General features: G+C 44.3%; 1 protein-coding gene across 8 annotated transcripts; it reads left to right on the top strand.

Annotated features, from left to right (window-relative positions):
- Positions 1 to 1,401: 1,401 nt before the first annotated feature.
- On the top strand, positions 1,402 to 22,438 carry IFT27 (intraflagellar transport 27). Of its 8 annotated transcripts, none has more exons than XR_003495033.3 (9): positions 1,492 to 1,554; positions 2,496 to 2,597; positions 4,526 to 4,605; positions 5,690 to 5,749; positions 6,415 to 6,474; positions 7,475 to 7,592; positions 7,905 to 8,014; positions 8,226 to 8,441; positions 8,979 to 22,438. XR_003495033.3 is itself a non-coding variant. In XM_072037930.1 (8 exons), the coding sequence occupies exons 2-8, from the start codon at positions 2,528 to 2,530 to the stop codon at positions 8,322 to 8,324; spliced, it is 597 nt and encodes a 198-aa protein (XP_071894031.1). In that variant the 5' UTR covers positions 1,492 to 1,554; positions 2,496 to 2,527; the 3' UTR covers positions 8,325 to 8,481. The 8 variants fall into 8 exon arrangements, 3 of the variants coding, with proteins under 3 accessions (XP_027305914.1, XP_071894031.1, XP_071894055.1); XR_003495031.3 differs by having other exon boundaries at positions 9,001 to 22,438; XR_003495035.3 differs by having other exon boundaries at positions 14,489 to 22,438.
- Positions 22,439 to 22,649: the final 211 nt, after the last annotated feature.

Here is a 22,649-nt window from a genome sequence, read left to right on the forward strand (position 1 = left end):
AAGTGAGGGAATGGGACAAAGGACCAGGGTGCTCATAGAAAAGTAGCAAATAGTCGAAAGGAGACAGACAGGTTCTAAGCAGAATTTTTCAATGGCAATGAAAATTTCACCTCCAAGATAATCTATCCTTTCTATTACACTGATCCCAGTGTAAAGTGGTAGAGCCGTTTGAGACCTCTGTAAATGTTGATGGTTACTACTACAGTACAGGCACAATCAATAAATCTCAAGTACATCATAATGGAGCCTCAAAGCCTGTGCATACAAACCTGTCAGTAAACTGGGACAGTATTACAAATAGACAAAGGATAACGCAAGGACTGCAAAAAAACAGAGCAGGGCAGAGATGAGCGGGTTTCCTGGAGGAAGGAGAGGATGGCAAGAAAGATGAGAAGGGGGTGAACTATTTAGATGTACGGGATGGAGAACATCGTTAAAAGCACACTTTTTTTTACATGATGGGAGGATTCAGTGATGGAGAAGAAAACACTGAAGGGAATAATAATACCAGGGATTATTTTGTTTTTAAAGGAACCCCCAGAACTGATCCCATCACGCTTCTCTCCAGTCATCACCCACCACAGCCCTTTCATAATCAAATTGGAAAAGCAATTAATTTCATTTGCATATAGCAGGCTGAGTTGTTTTTCCTACAGGTACTGATTAGTGTTGTTCTGTGCTTGTCCGACAGGACTTATGGCAAACAAACGTGCAAAATGGGGCACTCACGCCAGAAAAGAACCCAAAAGCTGCCTTCTAAACAGGCACACTACTTTGAGGTTCAAACAACACCAAAAAAAACAATTTGGGGGGAAAAAATCACTTTTAACCAACTGCCCCCTTTGAACTCAGAGCCAAAAACGAATGCGCAACGGCCACCAGGGGCGCGAGCCCCCAGCCGTTGGGCGCATGCGCAGAGCCACCCTCAGGCATGGGAGCGTTGAGGGGAGGTGCGGTCATGCGCATGCGCGGGCAGAGCCTCAGCCAGGCGGGCGGGTGAGGGCGCTCCTGCACGGAAGATTCCATTCGTTTGGGAAGGGGGGGAGATAGAAAATGGAGGGTTTTATCCTTTCTTCTCATTTTTCTTTTCTCTTCCGTGTGCTTCCAAACCACCGTTATATAGTTTTTTGCTCTTATTTTTAGTGTTTTATGCCGCCTGCCCTGTGGATTAATTTCGGCTAGATGGTACGGTCCGCTGTGTTCTACCCAATAAGAGGCCGGCCCTTGAAAACGTAACAGTTGCTAGGCAGAAATCACCCTCTCGCATCCGCACCACTAAAGCACCTCCCCCGAAAGGGGCGGGGACTCGTGTTTGACTGACAGGACGCTCGGAGGGCGGGAAAAGCCCTCCAACCAATAGCAAATCGCGGTAGCCTTGATGAGCAGAACTCACAGCCAATTGAATCGGAGAATGCTGAAGGAGGCGGGGCGCCCCGTTGCTAGGGCCGCGGCGTTGCTAAGGCCGCGGCAGAGGCGGGGGGCGGCCGCCGCCTTCCCCCGGATCGGGCCGGGCCGGGGCCATGGTGAAGCTGGGCGCCAAGTGCCTGCTGGCAGGTGGGTCCGGCCCCAGCCGCCACAGCCGCGGGGAGCCGCCGGTGCGGAACGGCAGCGAGGGGAGGCGGCCCCAGGGCGGGGGAGGTGTGGGAGGGGGCGGTTGGGCGGCTGGGGCAGGGCAGGCCCCGAGGGGTTTGGGGGGGGTGGGCCCTGAGGGAAAAGTCCTGTCAGGGTTTGTGGGGGGGGGCTGTGGGGTTGTCCTGTCAGGCTGGGGGCTCGGCTGCACGCACAGGGGATGGTTTCTTCCCGAGTGGCTTGGAACCTGGCAAAAAAAAATTATTTATTTATTTATTTATTTATTTATTTATTTATTTATTTTAAAAATTTGTTTATTTATTTATTTATTATTCTCTTCGTGGAAGCTCTGCGCAGTTTGAGGCAGAAGACCCGAAAGAGAAGACCTTAAACCTTTTGTTTGCAGGCAACACGTGGGTGTCGGCTCTTGGCTCCAAACCCGTATTCTTTCACCCAGAATAAAGCCTTTGCCTTCTCTTTTTATACCCATCAGAAACAGATGACCATCAGCTTGCACAAAGCCAGCAAACGCAGAGCAGTTATTCCCCCAGCTCTTTCTTTGTGATCACTGTGGACAGTACCGTGGCCTGTCTTGTAGACTTGAAACTTGCACACTCCTTCCGCTGTGGAAGTTCTCAGGTCCCAGTCTATAGGCTTTGCTGAAGTCTTTCAGGTCTTGATGTTTAATGTTATCAAAGGCCAATTCCATGACAAGTCTAGATTCTCGTAGCTTTTCCTTGGGTTACCCAGTTATGTGCTTAAATCCAATTGGGTTTGGAGCTGCGTTTTCAATTCTATTCACAATACAAACAACAGAAATGTCTTGTTCCGTATGCAGTGCTCCTAAGTACTAGGATAATATCCGTATATTACTGAAAATAATAAATTAATGTAGCATACCTGGCAAAATGACTTCTTTCTTCCAGAAGAGAGAGCTATAATGAAATGGATATGAGCGATGAGTAACCGCCACAACCTGGAGGGAACAAGAGAATGCGCTTACAGTGGTAGAAGTGAAAACATCAGAGGTAGAGCAAGAAACGCTTGTGTACCTAAGGAAATTATGAAGAATAGACTGGATCACAGTACTGGGAGCTGCACTGAGGTCAAGGAGAACAGCAGAGGGGAAAAGGGCTTTTATTAGCAAAAGAGAGACCTTTAACTTGACAATAGAAAGCGATTCCTATGTTATCTCAAGGGTAATTTGCGGACACAAAGCCAAAGATGTTGTTTGAGCTTACTGTGGAGACACTGTGAAGGGGTTTCCTTTGTAAAGAGGTAGTTGTCAGCAGCAGGCGTTTTACAGACGCACTGCAGTTTTTGGCAGAATAACGGAAATATGGGTGGAAGAAAAGCTGTGGGATGCAGCACTTGCAGATGACACCAAACTAAATGAGAAGGGCGAGGAAACTTATTTTGAGAAAGTGTAACGATATAATGGGCTAAGAGGATGGCAAAGAAGAATAAAAGAGGGGGGAAAATGGGGCTGTCAAATTAAAGAAAAGTAACACATTAGGTAAGAATTTGTACTGGGTGATGAAAATAAAGGCAGCCTGCGCACTTCTGAGCAATGTGTGCTTCTCTAACTCATTTCACAAAGACAGATCTAATTGTCTATTGAAATACAGAATAGCTTCCACCCAGAACAGAGTGTTGTCTTCAGCACAAGCTTGGATTGATCAGGGAACAAACAAGCTGATTTACCAGATTTTCCTGTCTAAATATTATGAGCCCAACTCAGCTCAAAGTAAGCAAGCACGCTAAAAATGTTTTAACAAGAACTGCATTTAGTTAATGGATCTAGGAGCAATTGGCGCTCTCCAAAATACCCTTCCTACTCTACAGTATCATGCCAGAAGATAGCTTTCCCAGTCTCTTTCACAGCCTCATCCAGGAAGCTGTAATAGGGTCAAAATAGACCCCTTTCTGGATTTATTTATTAACAATGTGACGTGGGGGGTCGGTATCCCATGCTTGGCTGTTGTGAATGTTCCTTTCAGGATAAAGCTCAAACACTGAGATATTTAATTCCTGGTTTCTGTCCCTTTGAACCATCCAGGCTGCTGAAAGGATATGTGAAGAGAGGGTAAGCCCTCAGGGAACGTTGTTAACTCTTTGTTTTGCAAGGATAACGTTATGTTTCATGGAATGATTTGAGCATACCTGAATTCCGCAGTTCTCTGCCATTGCTTTGGGTCTTAGAGAGTAAGATTGTAACAGCGACCCAAACAGGGCAGATCTAAGGCTTCCCAAAGTGTTATGCAAACCACATCGGTAAACCTTAGCTCTAGAAGAGCAAACTCTAAAGCCCCTTGGTTTGCCTTCCATGCAGGGATGAATCAGCAGGCTTTTTCTCTCCAGCCAAGTGACATTTGCTTCTGTTATGCCCAGGATGCAACTAATGAGCCACCGGCAGCATTGAGTCAGCAAGAGTTGCTCACTTAGCAGGGTCAGCAAGAAGAGTTCATCGAGGAATGTTACCAGCTTAAACAGCTTTGTAGTATATAAATGACCTGTCTCTCCCTTAATCTCACTATATAACAAGAATTTGAATTTGTGGAAATTTGTGTACCAAGGAGAGAAATCAGCCTGTGCAGCCCAGTCTCCCATAGCCTGGTATGTTTTTATCTGTATGACACTATATCTGGAACATCTGAGTTCTTTGATAAAGGCTATGGGGTAGAACAAACAGCAAGTCAAGCCTGATCTGGAGACCCTTTACTGTTACTCATGGAGTAGAAATCTGATATCAGCAACAATATACGTAATGGCAATATTTATTTCATCCCATAGGTAGTGCCTTTTAGATTATTTTGCGCTTCTCGTGACAGTTATCTTGCCTGTATTCAGATTTGCAGTGCCCAAGTTCTTATGGCATAAGATAGGAATAGAAATGAGGGAAAATTAGATTCTCTAAGATTAACAATTTATTTTTTTTTATCTTTGTTTTTTTCAGGTGATCCAGCTGTGGGGAAGAGTGCTTTGGCCCAGATGTTCCGCAGTGATGGGGCTCATTTTCAGAAGAACTACACACTGGTAGGCATAAATGACACAACAGGCTCAAACTGCTATCTGATGACTTTTCTAAGTCACACAAGAGAAATTAGAAGCTCTAGAGCAAAATAAATAATGTGATTTTACGTTGAGGTGTTCAAAGTGGGTCTTATGTGGTTTTCTTTCTCTTGCACCTTAGATTCTGAAGAGAAACTGTGTAATGTTCTTCTATGTAAGTCTTTACATTAAGTGGGTGCTGGTTTTGAAACAATGCAGAATAAATCAATTAATTTTTATAATTTTCCTGCGGAACAAATATTTTCACAAGCTTTTGCGGTGTTAGAGAATTTCCCCCTTTAGGGAATGCTCTATGAAAAAGCACTGCTGAAGGAGAAAAGCTCTTAATTCCAACTATTAAATGTGCATGTGGACAGTGTGCTTATCACTATGCAAACATGAAGATGTGCTGCACAGCCCCAAGATAATTATAATCTACAGAAACTGTTCCCAGATGAAGAGGATACAGTTTGCAGTCTTTCAGTGAGAGAATCAATGGTGATGACTAATCAGAAGCAGGATAAAAATAAAAGTAAATATAAGTAAAGTAAAAAAAGGAAAATATGAGTGCGGGGAAAAAAACTAAAATATGTTTATTCATTGAAATAAAGATGGAAACCAGAAGTTAAGGATAGAAATAGAACAAACAAACAAGCTACAAAGCAGAATGAGATAAAAGGTGGAAGAGGCATGAATAATCTCAGTCCCATATGTTAGCTGATCACATGGTTGGTGCAAAACGTTCTAAGGCATGCAGTAGAGCAGCAATGTGATAGTAAATGTGGCCCCACAGATACCAGCTAATACCCTAGGATACAGGCAAAGATCTGGATGTTGGTACTGCTGCATCTTTTTTTTTTTTTCCTTTTGAGCAAATCTACACAGCTCTGACATGTAAGCAGGACTATGTTACCTGAGCTATGAGGAGTGTTGCTGAGTTCCCTTCAGCCTGTTTGATGGAATTGTAATGATTCACAAGAATTGCCTCGGTCCAATGTGTAGTTGGTCTGCAGTTGGAAGGGCTCTTAAAAAGTCTTCTGAACCTTGTTTTCCTGATTCTTTTTGACAGACAACGGGCATTGAACTGTTGGTGAAGGCTGTATCCGTTCCAGAGACAAGTGATAGTGTGGTGAGTTTTTCTGTGACATAAATTGGGTCAGAAAGAGACATCCGGAGCTCAAGCCTCACTTTCTATCTCGTTCTAGTGTAAGATTGCACTGCGTGTTCATAAGGCCATTAAGTTGCATTAAGGAAATGAGACTGGTAGTATACAAGTGCTGAGACTCCGGGGTTAGTTTAATCTTAAAATATATTTTACATAGTTACATCTAACAGGGCATGTTAAACCAAAGCTGTTGCCAGCATCATTAGGTCTCTGTTCTGTCTTTTAAGATGTTCGGTTTAGTTTATGTTGGAAGTTGAGACTCATCCATTTTTTTCCTTAATGCCCTACGGTCCCACTACTGGGATGTGGACTTGTGTATCGTTTTGTATAAATAGTGCAGGTTAGCTTCTTACTGCCTCACTACACATATTCTGCTTCCAGTAGGGGCAGAAACCATACCCAGGGCCCCAGAGGTAATCCTTTTATTGTTTATTCATGAAAAATAGCCATTTATTTTCTCATCCTGTCTGAATTTGGGAATGCTCAGTGCAGGCAGCTCGTCTCTTAGGGACGTGAGACTGCTGTACTGAACAAAATGCAGGAATGGCAAGTTCCAGTATTTACCTTCAAAAACTTGCCCTACGCTGCGGTATTCCTGGCAAGAACCTTCTCTCTGCTTCTGCTTTCAGGAATTCTTCATTTTTGACTCTGCAGGAAAAGATCTATTTTCTGAGATGCTGGAGAAACTGGTAAGTATTATGTAACAGTCCTCTCCTTCCAAAGGAGTGCTTTTGCTTTGAAGATCTGAACTCCCCAGTCTGACAGATACAGCAAACTTTGTCTTTAACATAAATGGGAGCGATTACTTCAATTGCCAATGCTTCCTGTTCTACCTATCTGAAACTTGTAAAAGTACTAGAATACTTTCAGGAAGAAAGCAGGCAGATAATCCTTCAGTTTTCTCACAAAAGAAATAGGGATATATAACTGGCAATATTTGTGTGCTGTTGCTTAAAGTTATTTTTATTTCTTAGAAAAAAACATCTATTTTGCTGCTACTCCAGCAGTGGTTTGTTGTTTTTGTTTTGTTTTGTTGTTGTTTTTTTCTTTTTTTTTTTTGTTATAGTGATGTCTTTGCAACAGGACACATTCTTGTCCTTGAGCATAACACTGTCCTTGATTTTTTTTTTTTTTCTCCTTCACTCATTCCTGTCCTTACCTTTACAGTTCTCCATTGTGCTGCCTCATTTGAAAAGGTGTAGCATCAATTAATTGATGCCAAGTTTGATAAGATGGCAGAATCAACCTAATGGTTCGTTGCTCTACAAGAGGCAGTTGCACTGTTGCCCTTGCACCACATCTCGTTTGCAGGGGACCCCTCTGAAAGCTGATTCAGCTTCTCAAACTGGCAGAAAACCTTTTTACTTTTTTCCCTAGGATTAATTTTGTACTGATTCAGCATGAAGAATCAGCTTCCTCAGGGATCAGATGAGTGCCAGAGCTGGTACAAGTAAAGGAGCAGGACCACACAGACAGGAATGGGGAAGGAAAGCAAGACCACCACTCTCGCTGCCACCTACCCAGTTAATCAACTTAACAGAGATGTGAAACCTCAGCCTGGGCATAGGGTTCCTGTATATTAGGCTTTTTATTTTTGTCTCAGCATCTGTGTTTGCCATGCAGATGCAGGCTGGCTGTTGACCACATCATTCTCATTAGAGCTGACAACGTTCCTTTCTTGCTGTGCAGTGGGAGCAACCAAACGTCCTGTGCCTTGTGTATGATGTCACTAATGAGCAATCTTTCAACAACTGTGCCAAGTGGCTGGAGAAGCTGAGGGCTCAAGCAGTTGGAATGCACATCCCAGGTAAGAAGGGGGTGATATTCTTGCTGTCTGCTCCCCTTTTGTATGGCAGCAGTTGTTCCTGTTGAGATGTGGCATGGAATATTTATTTTAAGGCAGGTGCAGACATGGCTTCCTCCGATTCATCTGCTTTTGTCACAACTCAGATAAGACATGAGGATGTTTGAGATGATGCCTTAGTGGAACCTTTTCTAGATAGTTTTAGACTGTTATCCGTGCCTCCGACTTTATCAGCTACTTCTACAAATGTTCCAACGTTTATTACTAACAAATCATCATTTCTGGTTTTCCTTTGTTTCTCTTCTTTTTCTGTAGGTGTCTTAGTGGGGAATAAAACAGATCTGGTTGGTCGTCGAGTTGTGGAGCAGAAACAAGCACAGGAGTGGGCTGACAAGCATGGCCTGGAATACTGTGAGATGTCAGTGGTGAGTATCTGCTCTTTTCACCATCTGTGGAAGTGGGTGTTGTAAAGTTTTCTCCTCTTTCAGGTGAGGAAAGATAACTGGGGGCTGAATTCTGCTTATTTGTCCTCTAACTCACCCTCAGTTTTAAGCTGTCTTTTGTGAAGCTGTTAGAGCATAAATAGTAAAATGCTTATCCCATCTGTCATTCACAACTTTCTTGTTTCCTTTTCAGAAGGAGATGAGAAATTTTGAGGCCCCTTTCCACATCCTGGCAAAGTCATTCCACCAACTGTACAAAGAGAAAGTGGAAACCTTTCGCTCACTAGCTTGAGGGCCGTGACTGGGAATGATTTAATTAGCTTTTGAGCTTCTTCTGGGGCCCAGAATCCTGCGGACTGGGATACAGAGAGAAGAAAAAAGATGATTGCTCCCTCATGGTTATCTTCTGGTAATTCAAAATAAACTAGAAATAAGCAAGTGGAAAGACATTCTAATGAAGTTGCTACCTCAGCATTCCTTTTGTGTCCTCTAACTTGGTTCTCTGCTCACTGAAAGTCTGGTAGGTTGGAGGAGGCGGGGAGTAAAAGGGGGAGGGCAGAATGGAAATTGCCAGCTTTTTGCTTTGATAGTGCCTTGTCTCATGTCTCAGCAGACTTCCTGCTGCTACAAACAAGGATATAGAGGTTTGGAGGAGGAGAGAGGAAGCTGACAGGATATTTTTCAACTTAAGCAACCCAGCCTTGCAGGACAGGGCTGCCTCGGTCCTACTACTTGAAAAACATTTGCAGTAGGAAGCCTATGCCCTGTAGCTGATACATGGAGACTCAGATATACGGTGATTGAGGTGGATTTAGGTGTGTTTCTGGGGGGCGCCCAGAGTTTGAGGCCTATTTTAACAGCGTTACCCATATCGTTTGTAGCACTGGTAGGCTGATGACTAATATCTTTTTCTAACTGGTGGTATCTGGTTCTTTTCCTCAATGAGGCTCGCTTTCTCTGCCTGGCAGGAGCTGTCTGTCTTGCATCTGTACCACTGTCACTTGGTAATGCAGTGCCCTCTGCTGGCCCCAGGTCACAAGATTTCTGAAGAAGCTACCTCTGATGAAGCAAGCAGGACCTTCTACTGTCACATCCAAATTGGCGTGTCTGCAGAATGGGGTCATATAGTAAGAATACCTCTTTTATTCCAGGGACAAATCTAAGACTTAAATTATCTTTCTTTCTTCATGCATTTGTTATTTTATGTGGTTTTGTGTCATTTTTCATCTTGTCAGCTGAGCTTTTCAATTCCATGTTCTCATTAGATTTAGTTTTCAATCTCTTACTAGAATCAGACTCATCTTTATTGTTAAACTTTCCCTGCCTATCCTTGAATTTCAGAGCAAAGACCATGATTCTGATGTCACTAGTGGAAGCAAGATTTGGTAAATGAAAAACAACCTAGCTAAGTTACTTTGATTCAGCCATGTCTGGCTGGAAGTTTTGTATCAGAAAGGACAAAAGCCTAGAGAGAACACTCTTTTGTGTGGTGCATTGATGTCACCTCTGTAAGAATATCTGCTAATGCAGTACGTGAAAGCATTCATGGTTAGGCACTGCTTTGCAGCTGGGCCTAACACTGAGGAGCTCAAAACCGTAACCTTTCTCTACTCCTAAAATTACATTAGCCTCCCTTGGGCAAGGGAGGCTGATTTTCATGGAGAATAAACACTGAGGGATTTTTCAGGCAGGCTTTTCAGGAATCTGTGTTTCAAGACTTTTATATATTTTATAACCATTTTTATGCCCAGTGCTAGGAATATGACTGTAGATGTTGTAGCAGACTTTATGAAACACCTCAAGAATCTGGAATAGCAGCTGGGCTCATTTCATTGGCAACAGCGTGTTGATGCTGGGAATTAGCTAGGGAGCATGAATACCAGCTAAAGGGGTTAAGCAGGAGCTGAGCCCTCTAGGAAAGAAAATGAATAATTTTTTTTCTGTTTGCTTGTTTTTTTCCCCCTCAAGAAGCCACTTGGGAAAATATGATAGTACTAGTTAGGAAAGCTTTTACTTCCTCCAAATAAGGAGGACTCCTCCATGGATTTAGGGTCACTAGAAGATTCACCCTTTTTGACTTGTCTTGGCATCCTTCTTGTACATGGGTTGCCTTGTGAATTCTGGGGGCTGTCTCTTTATTTACATGGGCTGAGTAGGGGTTTGCCTGCAGATGTTAGTGCCTCTGCCTATTAAGAATAAAAGCTATTTTGGATGCTGTGCTGATCTAGTTAAAGAACCAAAGAAGGTTTGTTTTGATTTGGTAGCTCATTTGCCCCTAGTTCTACTGATGATGTGATTACAACACAAGACGGATATTTTTTCAGACCGAAAATATCGTGCCAGGTGTGCCTGCCACCTGTGACGTGGTGTAGGGGGGAATGAATGCCTTGGGAATAGGTGATGAAATGAATCCCGTATGATCTTTAACTAGGGAGTTCAATCTCTCTGCCCCAGAAAGACTTCCCATGGCTTCAAATAAATAGTCAAAATGCACCAGTAAGATGAAGATCGGTGAACATTGTTTTATTAAATGAACACAGAAGCTGGAGGATCTCATTAAGGGAGTGCTTGCAGAGGTGATTTGTGATTTATAGGGAACCTGCTTTTGATAGGTTAGTGAAGAAAAATGCATCCCATGCAGGGAAAGATATATTGCCTGAGAGAGGAAACATATAATCTAATTAGCTATCAGTAGGGATTCACCCACTGCCCCTTTCTTTCCTTCCACGGGCCAGGACTAGAATTAGAAAAAAGGTTGTCCCTAGAGCATGTAGCCCAACTTGATTTTACGGCACTGTTTCAAGGACTAACATTGACACGATTTAATGTCTGTCAAAATGGTGTGTTTGGTCATCACCGTCTCAGTCATTCCAAATGCATTTTAAAAGCGTAATATATTGTTCCTTCGTGGCTAATGTGCTGTACGATACCAGCATGATGCAGGCGATGCTATTTTCCTAATTTGACCTTGATTGTAGAGACCAGTAGTGAAGGGTGAGTGGAGTCCATGGGAGCCAGATACAGACAGGCTGTGAAAAAGAGTTTTGTGTCTGTGTGAAGGAGTTCGAGTAGTGAGTAGGTGAGCAGGACGAGTAAGAGTCTGAAGCCATTAGTAATTTCTCTTACTGTGGCCAGCAGCTGTTGTGGTCATATCTGTAGAGCGAGGATGCTTTTTGCTGCTTATAGCCTTTGCAATTCCCTGAATTACAGACACCGTGGAGGACGGTGGGAGGAAGGCAGAAAGCATGTCTGCTGACCAGGAAGCTTGTTGTCTTCTTACAGCTCCCCTACTTTGTCCAGCTGTGCATGCTGAGCACCTGCAGCAGTGAATGTTTACAACCTAGAAGAGCCTCAGCTCAACCAGAACTGAAATTTCAAAAGAAGGGAGAGAAAACAAGCAGCATTTTTAACTGTCTGTAAGAGATTAATATATAGTCCTTTTATAGAAGCTTGTTTGATTAAAAAAAAAAAAAATCTTTCCTCCTCAGAGCCCCTCCTTCTTACCTTTTCTTTGGTCCTCATTTCTCATGCTTCTGCTCTATAGAATCCCTGTTACACTTGTGCCCTGCTTTACATGGCTTGAAACATTACCAGCTGATTTTTAAAACCTTCTCATTTCCCCATTGACTATTCCCAAGGCTACCTTTCATCTTAGAGAGATTAATAGATAAAAATTTTTAAAAAGTGGAATTTTTAGTCAAATTGTCATGGAAGACTGAACTTCAGGAAGCTGACTGACATTCTGAAATTTTACTGGAAATCTGTTTTTGTAAAGTTGTCATGTTAAAGATGCTTCAATGGTTTGGTTTGGTTTTGCCAGACATATTCTACCACGAAGCGAAATGCAGGATGTAGAACTGCAGAAAGATCAGGTCGTATTGTGGGATTTAATAGGAGTTTCAAAGCTGATCACACTGTGATAAGAGCTGTTCAGTCTTAACAATGGAGTGGTCACTGCTGTTCATAATAAAGCATTAAATATACTGAAATGGGGCTGTGAAAAAGTTCCTTGTAGAGATTTATTCATTTTAGAGACTTAAAACTTTAGAAAAGACATCTTTCAGAAAACCGATCTGATAAATTACACCATTTGGTCCAGGGTTATTTCTGATATAACTTTGGCGACTTGAAGGGCTGGATTTAGTCTTTTATTCCAGTTGACTCCCTTGGGTAAGCTTCATTTCTTTACCTTCTATATACATCTTGGGCCAATCTGAACTGATAGCAAAAGACACATGATGCTGTTGAAAATGAAATACTGCCTTGGGGCAGAAGGATAAACCGTGTGGCCTCCTGAGGTCCTCCAAGCAATACTTTATATAATTCTATTAGATTAAGTGGGGAAAGAAGTAGTGTGGAAAGCACAAAACAGGCTAAGTCATAAACTAGCAATTAAACTGGGAGCTGGGCCGGGCTACAGCAGAAAACGTACAATCTATCCCAATTAAGAGCTGTATCTCAAGAGAAAGCAGGAGCCTGACGCAGGTGCTGACAGCAGGGAAAACACTGTATTTCTGTTCTGCAGGCAGCAAATGCTTTCTGCTGGTGCTTACACAGACCCGTGGGGGTCCATACCCTGCTCAAGACTATGCTGTGCTTTTAATAATTACTGTATCTGTGATGTTCAGGTGGCAACTGCTTGCAGTTGTTGTCTCATCTGCCTGTATAAAGCCAGCAGTGGGATGGCAGATCCCTGCTAGTAGCAGGAAGACATTCCTATTCTGGATACCATCCGTTATGGGACCCCTCTCTCTCCATGGGGTCTCGGTCTTTCTTTTCCAATCTCATATCCACTTCTTGATGGGGAATAGCCACCTCTGTTTGTTCTTAGCAAGTGATCTTTTCATCTTGCAGATGGTACTCCGTGGTCCTGCGGCTAAGAGATTTCTAGGACCTTCTGCAGCAGAGGTGGATTCTGAGCAGGAGCTATTCAAGGGCCATGTTGGCCCCCCCACGTCCCTCTTAGCCTCAGGGCACATCATCTCTCTGCTTCTCGCATCCCATTTCCTCCTCCTGCTGTCATCTTGCCTTGAGAACAATGTCTTCTGTGCCAGTTGCCCTTGGCTCTGTTGACCCGGAACAGCAATGCTTGGGGGAGGGAGAAAGCAGAGAGCCCCTCAATCTCTGCTCCTTTCGGTGCACTTAGGTGTTGTGACTCCCTGTCCAAGTCCCCTGAGAGAAGGGGACGTTGCTCAGTCCAGAGTGTAATTTCCTGGCAGAAGACCCCCAGCAGAGTCCTGGCAGCCTCCTCTTGGCTCTTCAGAGCTTGCCGCAGTGTAACTTTCACAGACACTGGCTGTTCTCATTTTGACTTGGAGTTGTGGATTATTTTTTCTTATTATTATATTTTTTACTCCTTGGGGGTCTTTCTCTCATTTTTCTGCCACAGCTTCACGTATTTCCTCCCCTAGAGCTGTTTGTCAAGAAAAGCCTGGAATTGCTCTCTTTCCTGGTCTCTGAGATCAAATCCAAATTTGGCAATGTTTAAAAGGGAAATGTGACAGACCCTACATGCCAAGCTGGGGTCGGGGATGGGGTCAGTTTGATGAGCTTCCCTCCAGCCAGATATGTTTCAGCTGGAGAAATGAGCCTGTAATCTTTCTGCACAAGTACTGGAAAAATAAACAACGTGAGGACTTAAAGTTAGGGACTGTTAGAGCAGGTACACAGGCAGAACTGAGCAGCTGCTGCGTCTTGAGCAGTGGAAATGCAGGAGCAGTCGGAGAACAGGCGAGTGTAAGAAAGAGTGGGGTGTGTATTCCTTCACGAAAAGCCCAAGGGATTTGCCGAGGCAGAGTGGGAGGGTGGGAAATCTGAGTGGAAAGGCCTAAGGGTTTTCCTCGCTTGTAGAATTATGTATGGAAATCAAGTGGGAGGAAAAGTAATTTTTGCTTGAGCCATTGAGGGAAAGTGAGGATACATGCTAGTGCTGCAGGTTGGAGAGCAGGTGGCAAGAATAAATAACTGAACATCGACTGGCAGGGCCCAGATCTCTGGGCCAAGGTTGGTTTGGGGAATTCAGCGCTGTGACGAGTAAGGTCAACGGTTGCCATAAGTTTAGGTTCAAGTTGTAGGGCCTGCGTTAGAACAAGGCAGGGTGAATTAGAGTCTGCGTGACAGGGTCAGTGCTGGGGTTATGATAGGGCAATAGTGAGAACCCATAATGACAAGTAATGTGGGGAGATAATTATAGTACACTGCGCTGCTCTGAGGAGCAGTGGCTGAAGTCAGCACATTCAGGTGAGACCAGAAAAAGCAGGTAGGCTACAGAAACGGTGGAAGAGTGTGAAGTGATGCTGGAAATTCAGCTTGAGTTCAATTCTTCTGAGGGGAGGGTAATAGACACCTACGATTATTACCTGCAGAGCTTTGTATTATTACAACACAAATTAATTCTGTTGTTTCTGTTGCTAGAAACTGGGTGATACGTTTGCTTAAACATTTTTCTTTTTTTAGGGGGTGGGGGGACAACCAACCCATAATATTTCTGCATAATTGTGCTGCAGCCTCCTGAATACATTATACGCATCCATTCAGAAAATGAAAAGAGAACCTGCACTTCACCTGGCCAAGCAGATGTTACGGCTGCAACTTGAGCATTGACATTTTACAACAAAAGCTTCATGACCAGTTTGCACTGCAGAAGACCTCCCCAAAACACCAATACGTAACCTAAAAAAGAAATAGAAAAATGCAATGTGTATGTGGTCAATATAAAGCAGGTAGAAATCACCTTGTTCACGAATAAAACTAACTACAATTAAAAATGCCCTCAGCTCTGCATGGGAGGAATCTCTTTTCTGTGTTGGTTTCCTTTCTTTGCTTTTGCTAATCTCTTGATTCTTGCAAAGCATCACGTACTCTAACAGTTGTGCGTGACCACTGCGTGCTATTTCTGGGCCTTTGTTTTTGTGATGTTGGATGGCTTCAGTGTGGGGACTGTGAGCCAGGACGTGTTGGGATTCAGGTTGCAGTTGAAGCATCAGGCATGAAATCGGTTTGTGAGGGCAGCAGAACAGAGGCTGGGAAAGAGTCCCACAGTTAAGATCATGCTTTTTTTGCACTGCTGTTGTCAGCAGAGGTATCAGGCTGCAAGGAATGGGAAAGTGTTAGGGAGAGGACAGGGGGATGTTTTCGGTACGGACACAAGCAGGTTAATGCAGCTCTTTCTGTCCTTTCTAGTCTCTGAACCCACCGAGACCTGGGCATGTTTTTTTTTAAGTGGACTGAGTCGTTGCTGTTGATGCCCACCCAACTAAGGCTGCTGCCAGGATGGCTTTAGGCAGAGGTGATCACTGAATGCCACCTGGGTCCACAACCTTTCTGATACCCGATTCCTCTACGCTCTCCATGCCTCTTGCTGGGGTTATAAACCAACACCAGGAAAAAACCATTGGCCTTTCTGTACACTGCCACCCTCCCCGACCCCTCTGCTCCCCATCTGTGTGAGGCTTGAGCCTGTGCCCTGCTGGGCTGGCACAAAACTGGACCGGTACGGGAGCGAGAGAGCTGTGCCCACATCGGATGCGCGTCTCCGTGCGGGTGAGGGGCATCCGAGGCAGGCACCCTTTCCTCCTTTTATCAGACTGCTCTCATTTATTATACCATCTGTTTTCCCAGCGCCGGAGATGATGCTGGGGATATGTGACTTGGGGCACTCAGGCAGAAACTGGCCTGCACAAGGCCGGCCATGTGTTTGCCTCCTAGCAATGCAGCGGTCAGCAGCAAATTCTTTGCCGCCGCCTCCTCTCAGTATGGGAGAGAGCGAGCGTGGGCCTGGGTGTGTAGGAGACACAAAGAGATGAAAAATGTGAAGGGGGGGAGGCAGGCAAGGGGAGATGCGCCGGGGTCCACGGGTGTCAGCTCGAGAGGAACCGGGGGAAAGCGGGACAGACGGACAGATGGGATGAAGAATGGGTTGGTGGGAGGGAAAGACAGGCGGAAGAATTGGGGTGAGGGGAGACCGCGAGAGCAAGGCTGAGCAGGAAGGACAAGCAGGAGGATTCGGTCGGTGTGTGGCGGGGAGAGAGATGGATTGTCTGTGGGAGAGAGATGTGTGTCAGCCAGGCGCTACGGTAATAGGTAACGGGATAACTACAGAGATGGAGATAAAGCGATTGCGTGCGTGCCTGTTTGTATATGCCTGTGCAAAGGGGGAGCTGAGTGAATGACAGGGAGGGAGAACAGCCATAGGGAGCGAGGAGAGAGATAAAGCAGAGCTATAAGAAGGAGCAAAAGAGCAAAGCTAGAGATGAACCGTGGGGAAAAAAAAAAAAAAAAAAAGAGATGTGGGAAGGCGAGGCAGCCTCGCAGCGCAAACAAGCGCTGGGATTTAGCAGGGGGACAGGAGGGGGCTCATAGGAAAAGGGAGGCTAACACAACTACACTTGTGTATTTGGGGCTGAGGTTCTACTGGGGCCGGAGAGAGGATGCAGGGCAGAGATCAGAGCACAAATCCCCGGTACTAAAAGGCAGCATTTCCATGCACGCACGGCTCGCTGCTGGTGCAGGGACCCAGTGGACCAGGGAATGTAAATGCCAGCGTGCAGGCGCAGGTTGTTTCCTGCCTGCTGAACTGCAGAGTACCTGAGCATCTGCAACCTGTGGGCTGCCTCTTGCCAGCGTGCCTGCTTGGCTGCTGGGAGCTGTTTAAGATGGCAGGTCAACCATTTATTTATCATTTTCTTCTCCTCCCTCTTGCCCTTTATCCTTGCAGTGCGCTCTCAATGGGAAAGGAGACATGAAAAACACAGTGCCCAAATTCACAGGCACTTTTGTAATTCTTCCACCTCATGTCATACTCGCCACCTTGCTTTGCTGCCTGACTCTACCACCACCTTGACCATTTCTTTTCTTTTCTGTCCTTTGCCATGTCTGTTTTCATCTCCTTCCTTACGTCTTCCTTCAACTTTCCATCATTTTAAATTTTCACTCTTCCCTGTAACTCCATTCCCCCTTCTCTGTTGTGCTCCAGACTTCTAGGTTATGCGCCTCCCCTTGTTGGTTCAGCTTATTCCTCCTGGTTGCCCTGTTTCTTTTCTTTTGCTCCTTTTAATCTCTCCCTGGTTCCTCCATCTCCTTCTGTCTGCCTGCTTCCTCTCATTCACTGTCTGTCTCTTTTGAACTGGGTTGTGAATTCTGTTGGCATCAGAGTGGGACAAACTGTAAAACCGAGGTTCCCGGAGGGCCAGGTTGTGATCATTTTATTTTTACAATGTCCTTGGATGTATAAAGGTGTTTGTTTGAGGGGGAGGAGCAGTGCGTGTGCTCCATGTGGGAGAAGAGAGGGGAGCGCGGGCCAGAACGAATGAAGCTTAAAACTAATATAGGTCAGTTGCAGAGAAGAGTCCCAGTGGTCTGTGAAGCAGAGAAGCAGTTTGTCGCGTCAGACCGGCTACTGGAAAGATGGCAGCTGAACAGTTTCACCCAAATGATGCCAGCAACCTGGAGAAGTGTCCTGTCAAAGAGTGCAGGGGAGGAGAGCCAAGCCCTGCACAGCTCGCCTCCGGCCACCTCCCTCACCCAGGGAATAACCAGCCTCAGTTTCCTTCTTCCTGCCTCCGAGCTGTCTCCTCCTGTGCGTGTTCCTCTGTCCTCACGTGGAGGGGGGAACAAGGCTGAGGTACACCTCCCGGTGCCCCCTGCCAAACCCAGGGGGCCCAGGTGGACAACAACAGACCCTTGGGGGATGTCCTGAGGTGTGTGGCCAGCCTCTGCTGGGGTCAGTGCTGTGGAGGAGCCCCACACAGCCAGCAGGGAGATGTCACCAAGGCTCTGGGCCTGGCCTGGTTGAGCTGGAAGAGCCGAGGGCTCTCCCTGGCGCTGCTGGGAGTTGATTTTTCTCTGCATAAGAGCCCTCACTTGCCATGATTTGCCACAGTATGTGTAAACTCTGCACATACCGTTCCCAGAGATCTTCACAAGTGGTTAGCAGTTGCAGTGAATGACTGAAAGTGGCAAGTCCTGATGAGCCCAGCATTTGGCCTCGGAACTTCTGATTTCATTGCTATTAAGAGTTTTGTTGCTATAGGAGGTTAATCTGCTAAAATGACATCTTGATATCAAAACAGACATCCAGAGTTTCCGAGGTACTTGGAGCCTATACAGCTCTGTAAAATCAACATGAGATGCTGACTGCTCAGCACAACTGAAAATCAGGACAGTTCTTCAATGTCTAAACACGGCGTTAGGAGCCTAAATAGACATACGTGTTTTGTTTTCTTTTGAAAATAGGCCTCTGCTCCCAAAGCAGGGAATGTCACCCATCTTCAGCTTCTGTCCGTGGCGTGCTCTTCTGCGCATACCAGAATGCTCCAGTCTAGCATCTGACTGGCTTAATCCAATGTGTTCAGCCTCCTTCCCCTGTAGGAGTTCACACTGCAGCCCCTAAAGCATTGTGATGGTAATAGAGAACCAAATCTGAGGAATTCGTACAATGGCTCTGTGGTCACAATGCACCAGCTGGCTTTCACTGAAACGGTGTCTAAAGAACACGCACATCTCAGAAGATTCCTCCCTGACTTTGTGAGACTACAAAAAGAAATCCTCCTCACATTAAAATCTGTAGCCTGTTATCACTGGTATCAGTGGGACCCCGTGATTTTGAGCTTTCTAAGATTCCCCGCTCACTGAGCTCCTGATTAGGTGTTGGGATACATGCTTCTCTTGATTTGAAAAATCAGAGCGACAACATAAACTATCCCAGAGCTTAACCACTTATTTTATTTTCCTTAGGATGTTCCTTCTAGAGTCTCTCTTAACCCTGATTTATTACTGAGCACCAGAGAAATTAAAAGCTCGATATTCCATCCCTGACACCCTAAGCTATTTGACAGATCAAGAGCCAGGGGGGTCCTAAAGAAGACAGATGGGTGTATAGCTGGTTTGCAGAAGGGTTACCTGCAGCAGTACCACCAGACCTAGGAGAGCAAGTCTGCCCCGTCCAGCAAGCCTCAGCAATGCCTCTGTGGCAGCTGAGCACCAGATGACAAAAGCTGGTGTTTAGGCTGAATTGTGGCTTTAAATGGTAATACCAAATAGATGAGGTTGCACAGGATCCTCTTCTCTGTCTTCATCTGCGCCCTTTACACTGGAAGAAAGGCTGATATCAGGGAATATTGATCAGGGTCAACATGGAGCGTCTTCACTGTAGGCCTCGCTTTCCTCCAGCATTTATCACTGTACTAATGTTTCCAGGAAGCTTCTGAAAATCTTCAGTTCAGAAAAAAGAAACCAACAACTTCTCTTTCTTGCCTTATTCTTTAAAATTCTCTTCTCTGTTTATTGCTATGTTTACCTGAAAATAGGCTTTTTTTCTTCTTTAAGAGTCCTACCGCAGCTGCTGCACATTTCCTCTCTGGCATTTCATGTACCTGTTTGTTAAGAAATGATGGCTTTTTTAACCCATGCATTCTGACCAGGAGACAAGAGGCAGGTCTGGGGTGAGTTCTAGTCCTGGTTAATGAATGAATAGACAAGGGACCTATTTCAAACAAGACTGAGTTCCTTGTGCCCATATTTCATGCAGTTCCAGTGAGACGCATTGCTCTGTGATCTATTCCGGAGACCTTTTACCTATGTCTTGACTTAAGAGCAAATTCTGATCACAAAACCTGTGCCATACTCTTTTCACCAACTTCTTGTGAACAATGTGTGATTCAGTTTGGGTTCTTGCCTCCTCTCCTTTGTTTTCTTTAGCTCTGATTTTCAGGTATTTGCTTATCCAGGTGTCAAGGCCCTGGTACCTCTTGGCCCTGTTTCCTGGAATACGCTTCCAGGGCTGGAGGTATATGGATGGCTGTGAGAACAATCTGTGCCTGATTTGATTTTGCATATGGATGGAGAGGAGAAAATAAAAAAGAAAAAAAAGAAAAAAAAGAAGGAAAAAAAACGCACAAAGGTTTACATAAAGTGTCTGAGGATACAACAAAGGAGTAGGAATGAAATGTAAATAAATGGGTCTTAAACAGGAATGTTCTCACAACTGATTTTCTCTGCTAGCCTTATTCACTAAGTTTACATGTCAACGTGTATATATATATCTCCTCATATCTCATCACTGAGGATCCTTTACCAAATACTGTAATTCCAGCTAGAGTGACTGGTTAGCAGCCTGCCCTCTGTTACAGTTAATGGGTTGCAGGCATTGATTTTCTTTTCTATTCCTATTGATTAGGAGGCTGCTGTACACACAAACCTCAGCACAGCATGGAAAGAGGAAGAGAGGCAAAACAGTTCTCATCCCAGCAATTCATCATGGCTGAACATTCATCCTGGAAATCCCAATCTTCTCCCACTATCTCTTTCAAGTAAAGAAAGAAGCCTTTCCCTTTTTGAAGAATTCAACCCACAAGGCACATGAAATGACACTGTTTTTTCCAACCATCTTCAAGGAGCAAACATTTCAAAGGTTGCCATTCAATGCAAGAAAAGGTTGTGTGAGACAAAGGAGCCTTGCGCTGAAGGCACAGGAGTTTTAACTTCGAGACTCAATCTGCAACAGATTCCTTGAACAACCATTGGTACCCAATTCATTTACGAGAGTACCCAGATCTCACTAAAATCAGTGGATAGACTTTGGTGGGCTTTGGGATTTTGTTTCAGTGCCTCCACAAACTGATGAAAATGTTGCATTATGAGAGTGTATAAGAATAATTTTTTATTTTTTTTATTTTTTTTGCAAAAGATTTAGTTTAGAAGAGTATATAGGTCAGAAACTGAAGGACTTATGTATTGTAGCCTTATACCCTCATACTTATTCGCTGTTAGAGTTCCACTCATATCTAATGCAGGAGCTTTTCATGCGCTCTCACAGTGGCACCAGCACTGCTTTTGCACAGAGTCCTCCTCAACTTAATCATTAGATCTCTGTACCATGTATCTCCCTTCTTTCTTCCTTTCTGGTCACAATATTAGGCTAGATATGAATTTCCTATAGTATTTGAATATTTGATATTTACATTGTCTTTTATGTTGATTCTCATGTTAAAAGACCGCAAGATAAGGAGAGATGACCACTGAGGTGTTTTTGTTTTTTTTCCATCTGGATTTCTGTCTCTATTATCTCTACCTTCTCCACCAGTGATTTTCTGGGGAAAAAAAAAAAAAATCTACATTTTCTGTCTTAGGTTTACTAGTTTTCTGATTTGGTCTAAGAAAACCACCAGCATGCAGATATGATGTGAATAATGTTTCTCATGAACTTTTGGTCCCTCAGCTTTGGACGCCAGTTATGACTGCTCGGATCACCCCCCCTGCTTGCTTAACTCTACAGATATATGGCCTCCAGTGAAATTCCTTTAACATTAATTCTTTTTCTGGATCATATCTCACTTCCATCTTTTCTGCTCCATTGGCTTTCAGTTCTATAATCATCACCCTAACCCCAATTTATTTTTCCTAACATCTTCTCTGCTGGTGTATCTGTCTATTAACACCTCTGCTCTGCCTGCAGAACAGCTGCATCAACTCCATCTCTTTTACATCTCATTACAGCAGCTCCTTCTGCGATGGCCTGCCCAGTATGAAGATTCCTAGATACCAGATCACTGTCTGATTTTTCTCCTACGAGCTGAAAAGCTCCACTGCAGCACTTAATGCACAAATACTCTATTCAGTTCCATTACCATCCCATGGAGCTGCTTCCGACTTGATGCCCTTCATCTCCCTTCCTGCATCTTTCTCGTGCCCCTTTCTTTCCTACAGCACTGCCCCTTCTCTCCACAAATAGCAGCACTCTTGGTTTGCCATTGAAAGCAGACTTCCTGCGGCTCCCTGTCTCATCAGCTTCTCATTTCAAGTAATTTAAAATGTAATTTAAAATCTCTCTATTTCCTCCAGACTATTAATTTCTCTCTCCTTACTCTTCTATAGATGTCATTCTGTTTTGCACTATTCGGTAAGATGCGACTGTTGTAAAAATCTGCCACAGTGTTTTCAGTCTGTATTCTCATTTTGTATTATCATTTTTAATGATTCTTTGTAGGAAAGATGAAATCTCAGCACAGCATCTAGCCACAGCACAAGCAGTCGCACAGGACATTCTGGCATTTGCATTGCCTTTGTTCCATTCTTCTCCTGTGGCATTTAGAACTGTAGAGGGATTATTGTGAGTGGTCTAAGAGCATATAAGTAGGATATCAGGAAGAGAATTATTTCTGGAATTTGGGAAGTGTAAGGCAGGAACCCCCTTTAGTTCTGATCTTAAGACATACTGAACCATCATAGGTTCCACTCCTCTTAGCCAGGGATTAAAGAACTCAATACTCTGCAGGCCTGGCCTTTTTATACTGACAGCTTCTCTGGGGAAAACATGCCCCTGCCCTGTTGCTGCAGCCATTTGAAGTCAAACTTGTCAAATCTGTAGAAATATGTAATAAAGGCAACAGTCACATATTGGTTTGAGAATCTCTGTTTTGGCCCAGCTTCTGTTTCATCCTCTGAAACCTGACTGGATTAGTCAAATTTAAAGATATGTAATCTCGCTATTTCAGCGGCATTTTTCTTGTTAAATTAATTTTTTGTCTTTTAGACAAGATTTGTATTTTCTCACTGTGTTGGGGTGCCCTGTGAGCCCCAGTCTACAACCTCTGCAGTGACTGCTCGCTCTCCATACTTG

This window comes from Anas platyrhynchos, chromosome 1, assembly GCF_047663525.1.
Source record: "Anas platyrhynchos isolate ZD024472 breed Pekin duck chromosome 1, IASCAAS_PekinDuck_T2T, whole genome shotgun sequence".
NCBI lineage: Eukaryota > Metazoa > Chordata > Aves > Anseriformes > Anatidae > Anas > Anas platyrhynchos.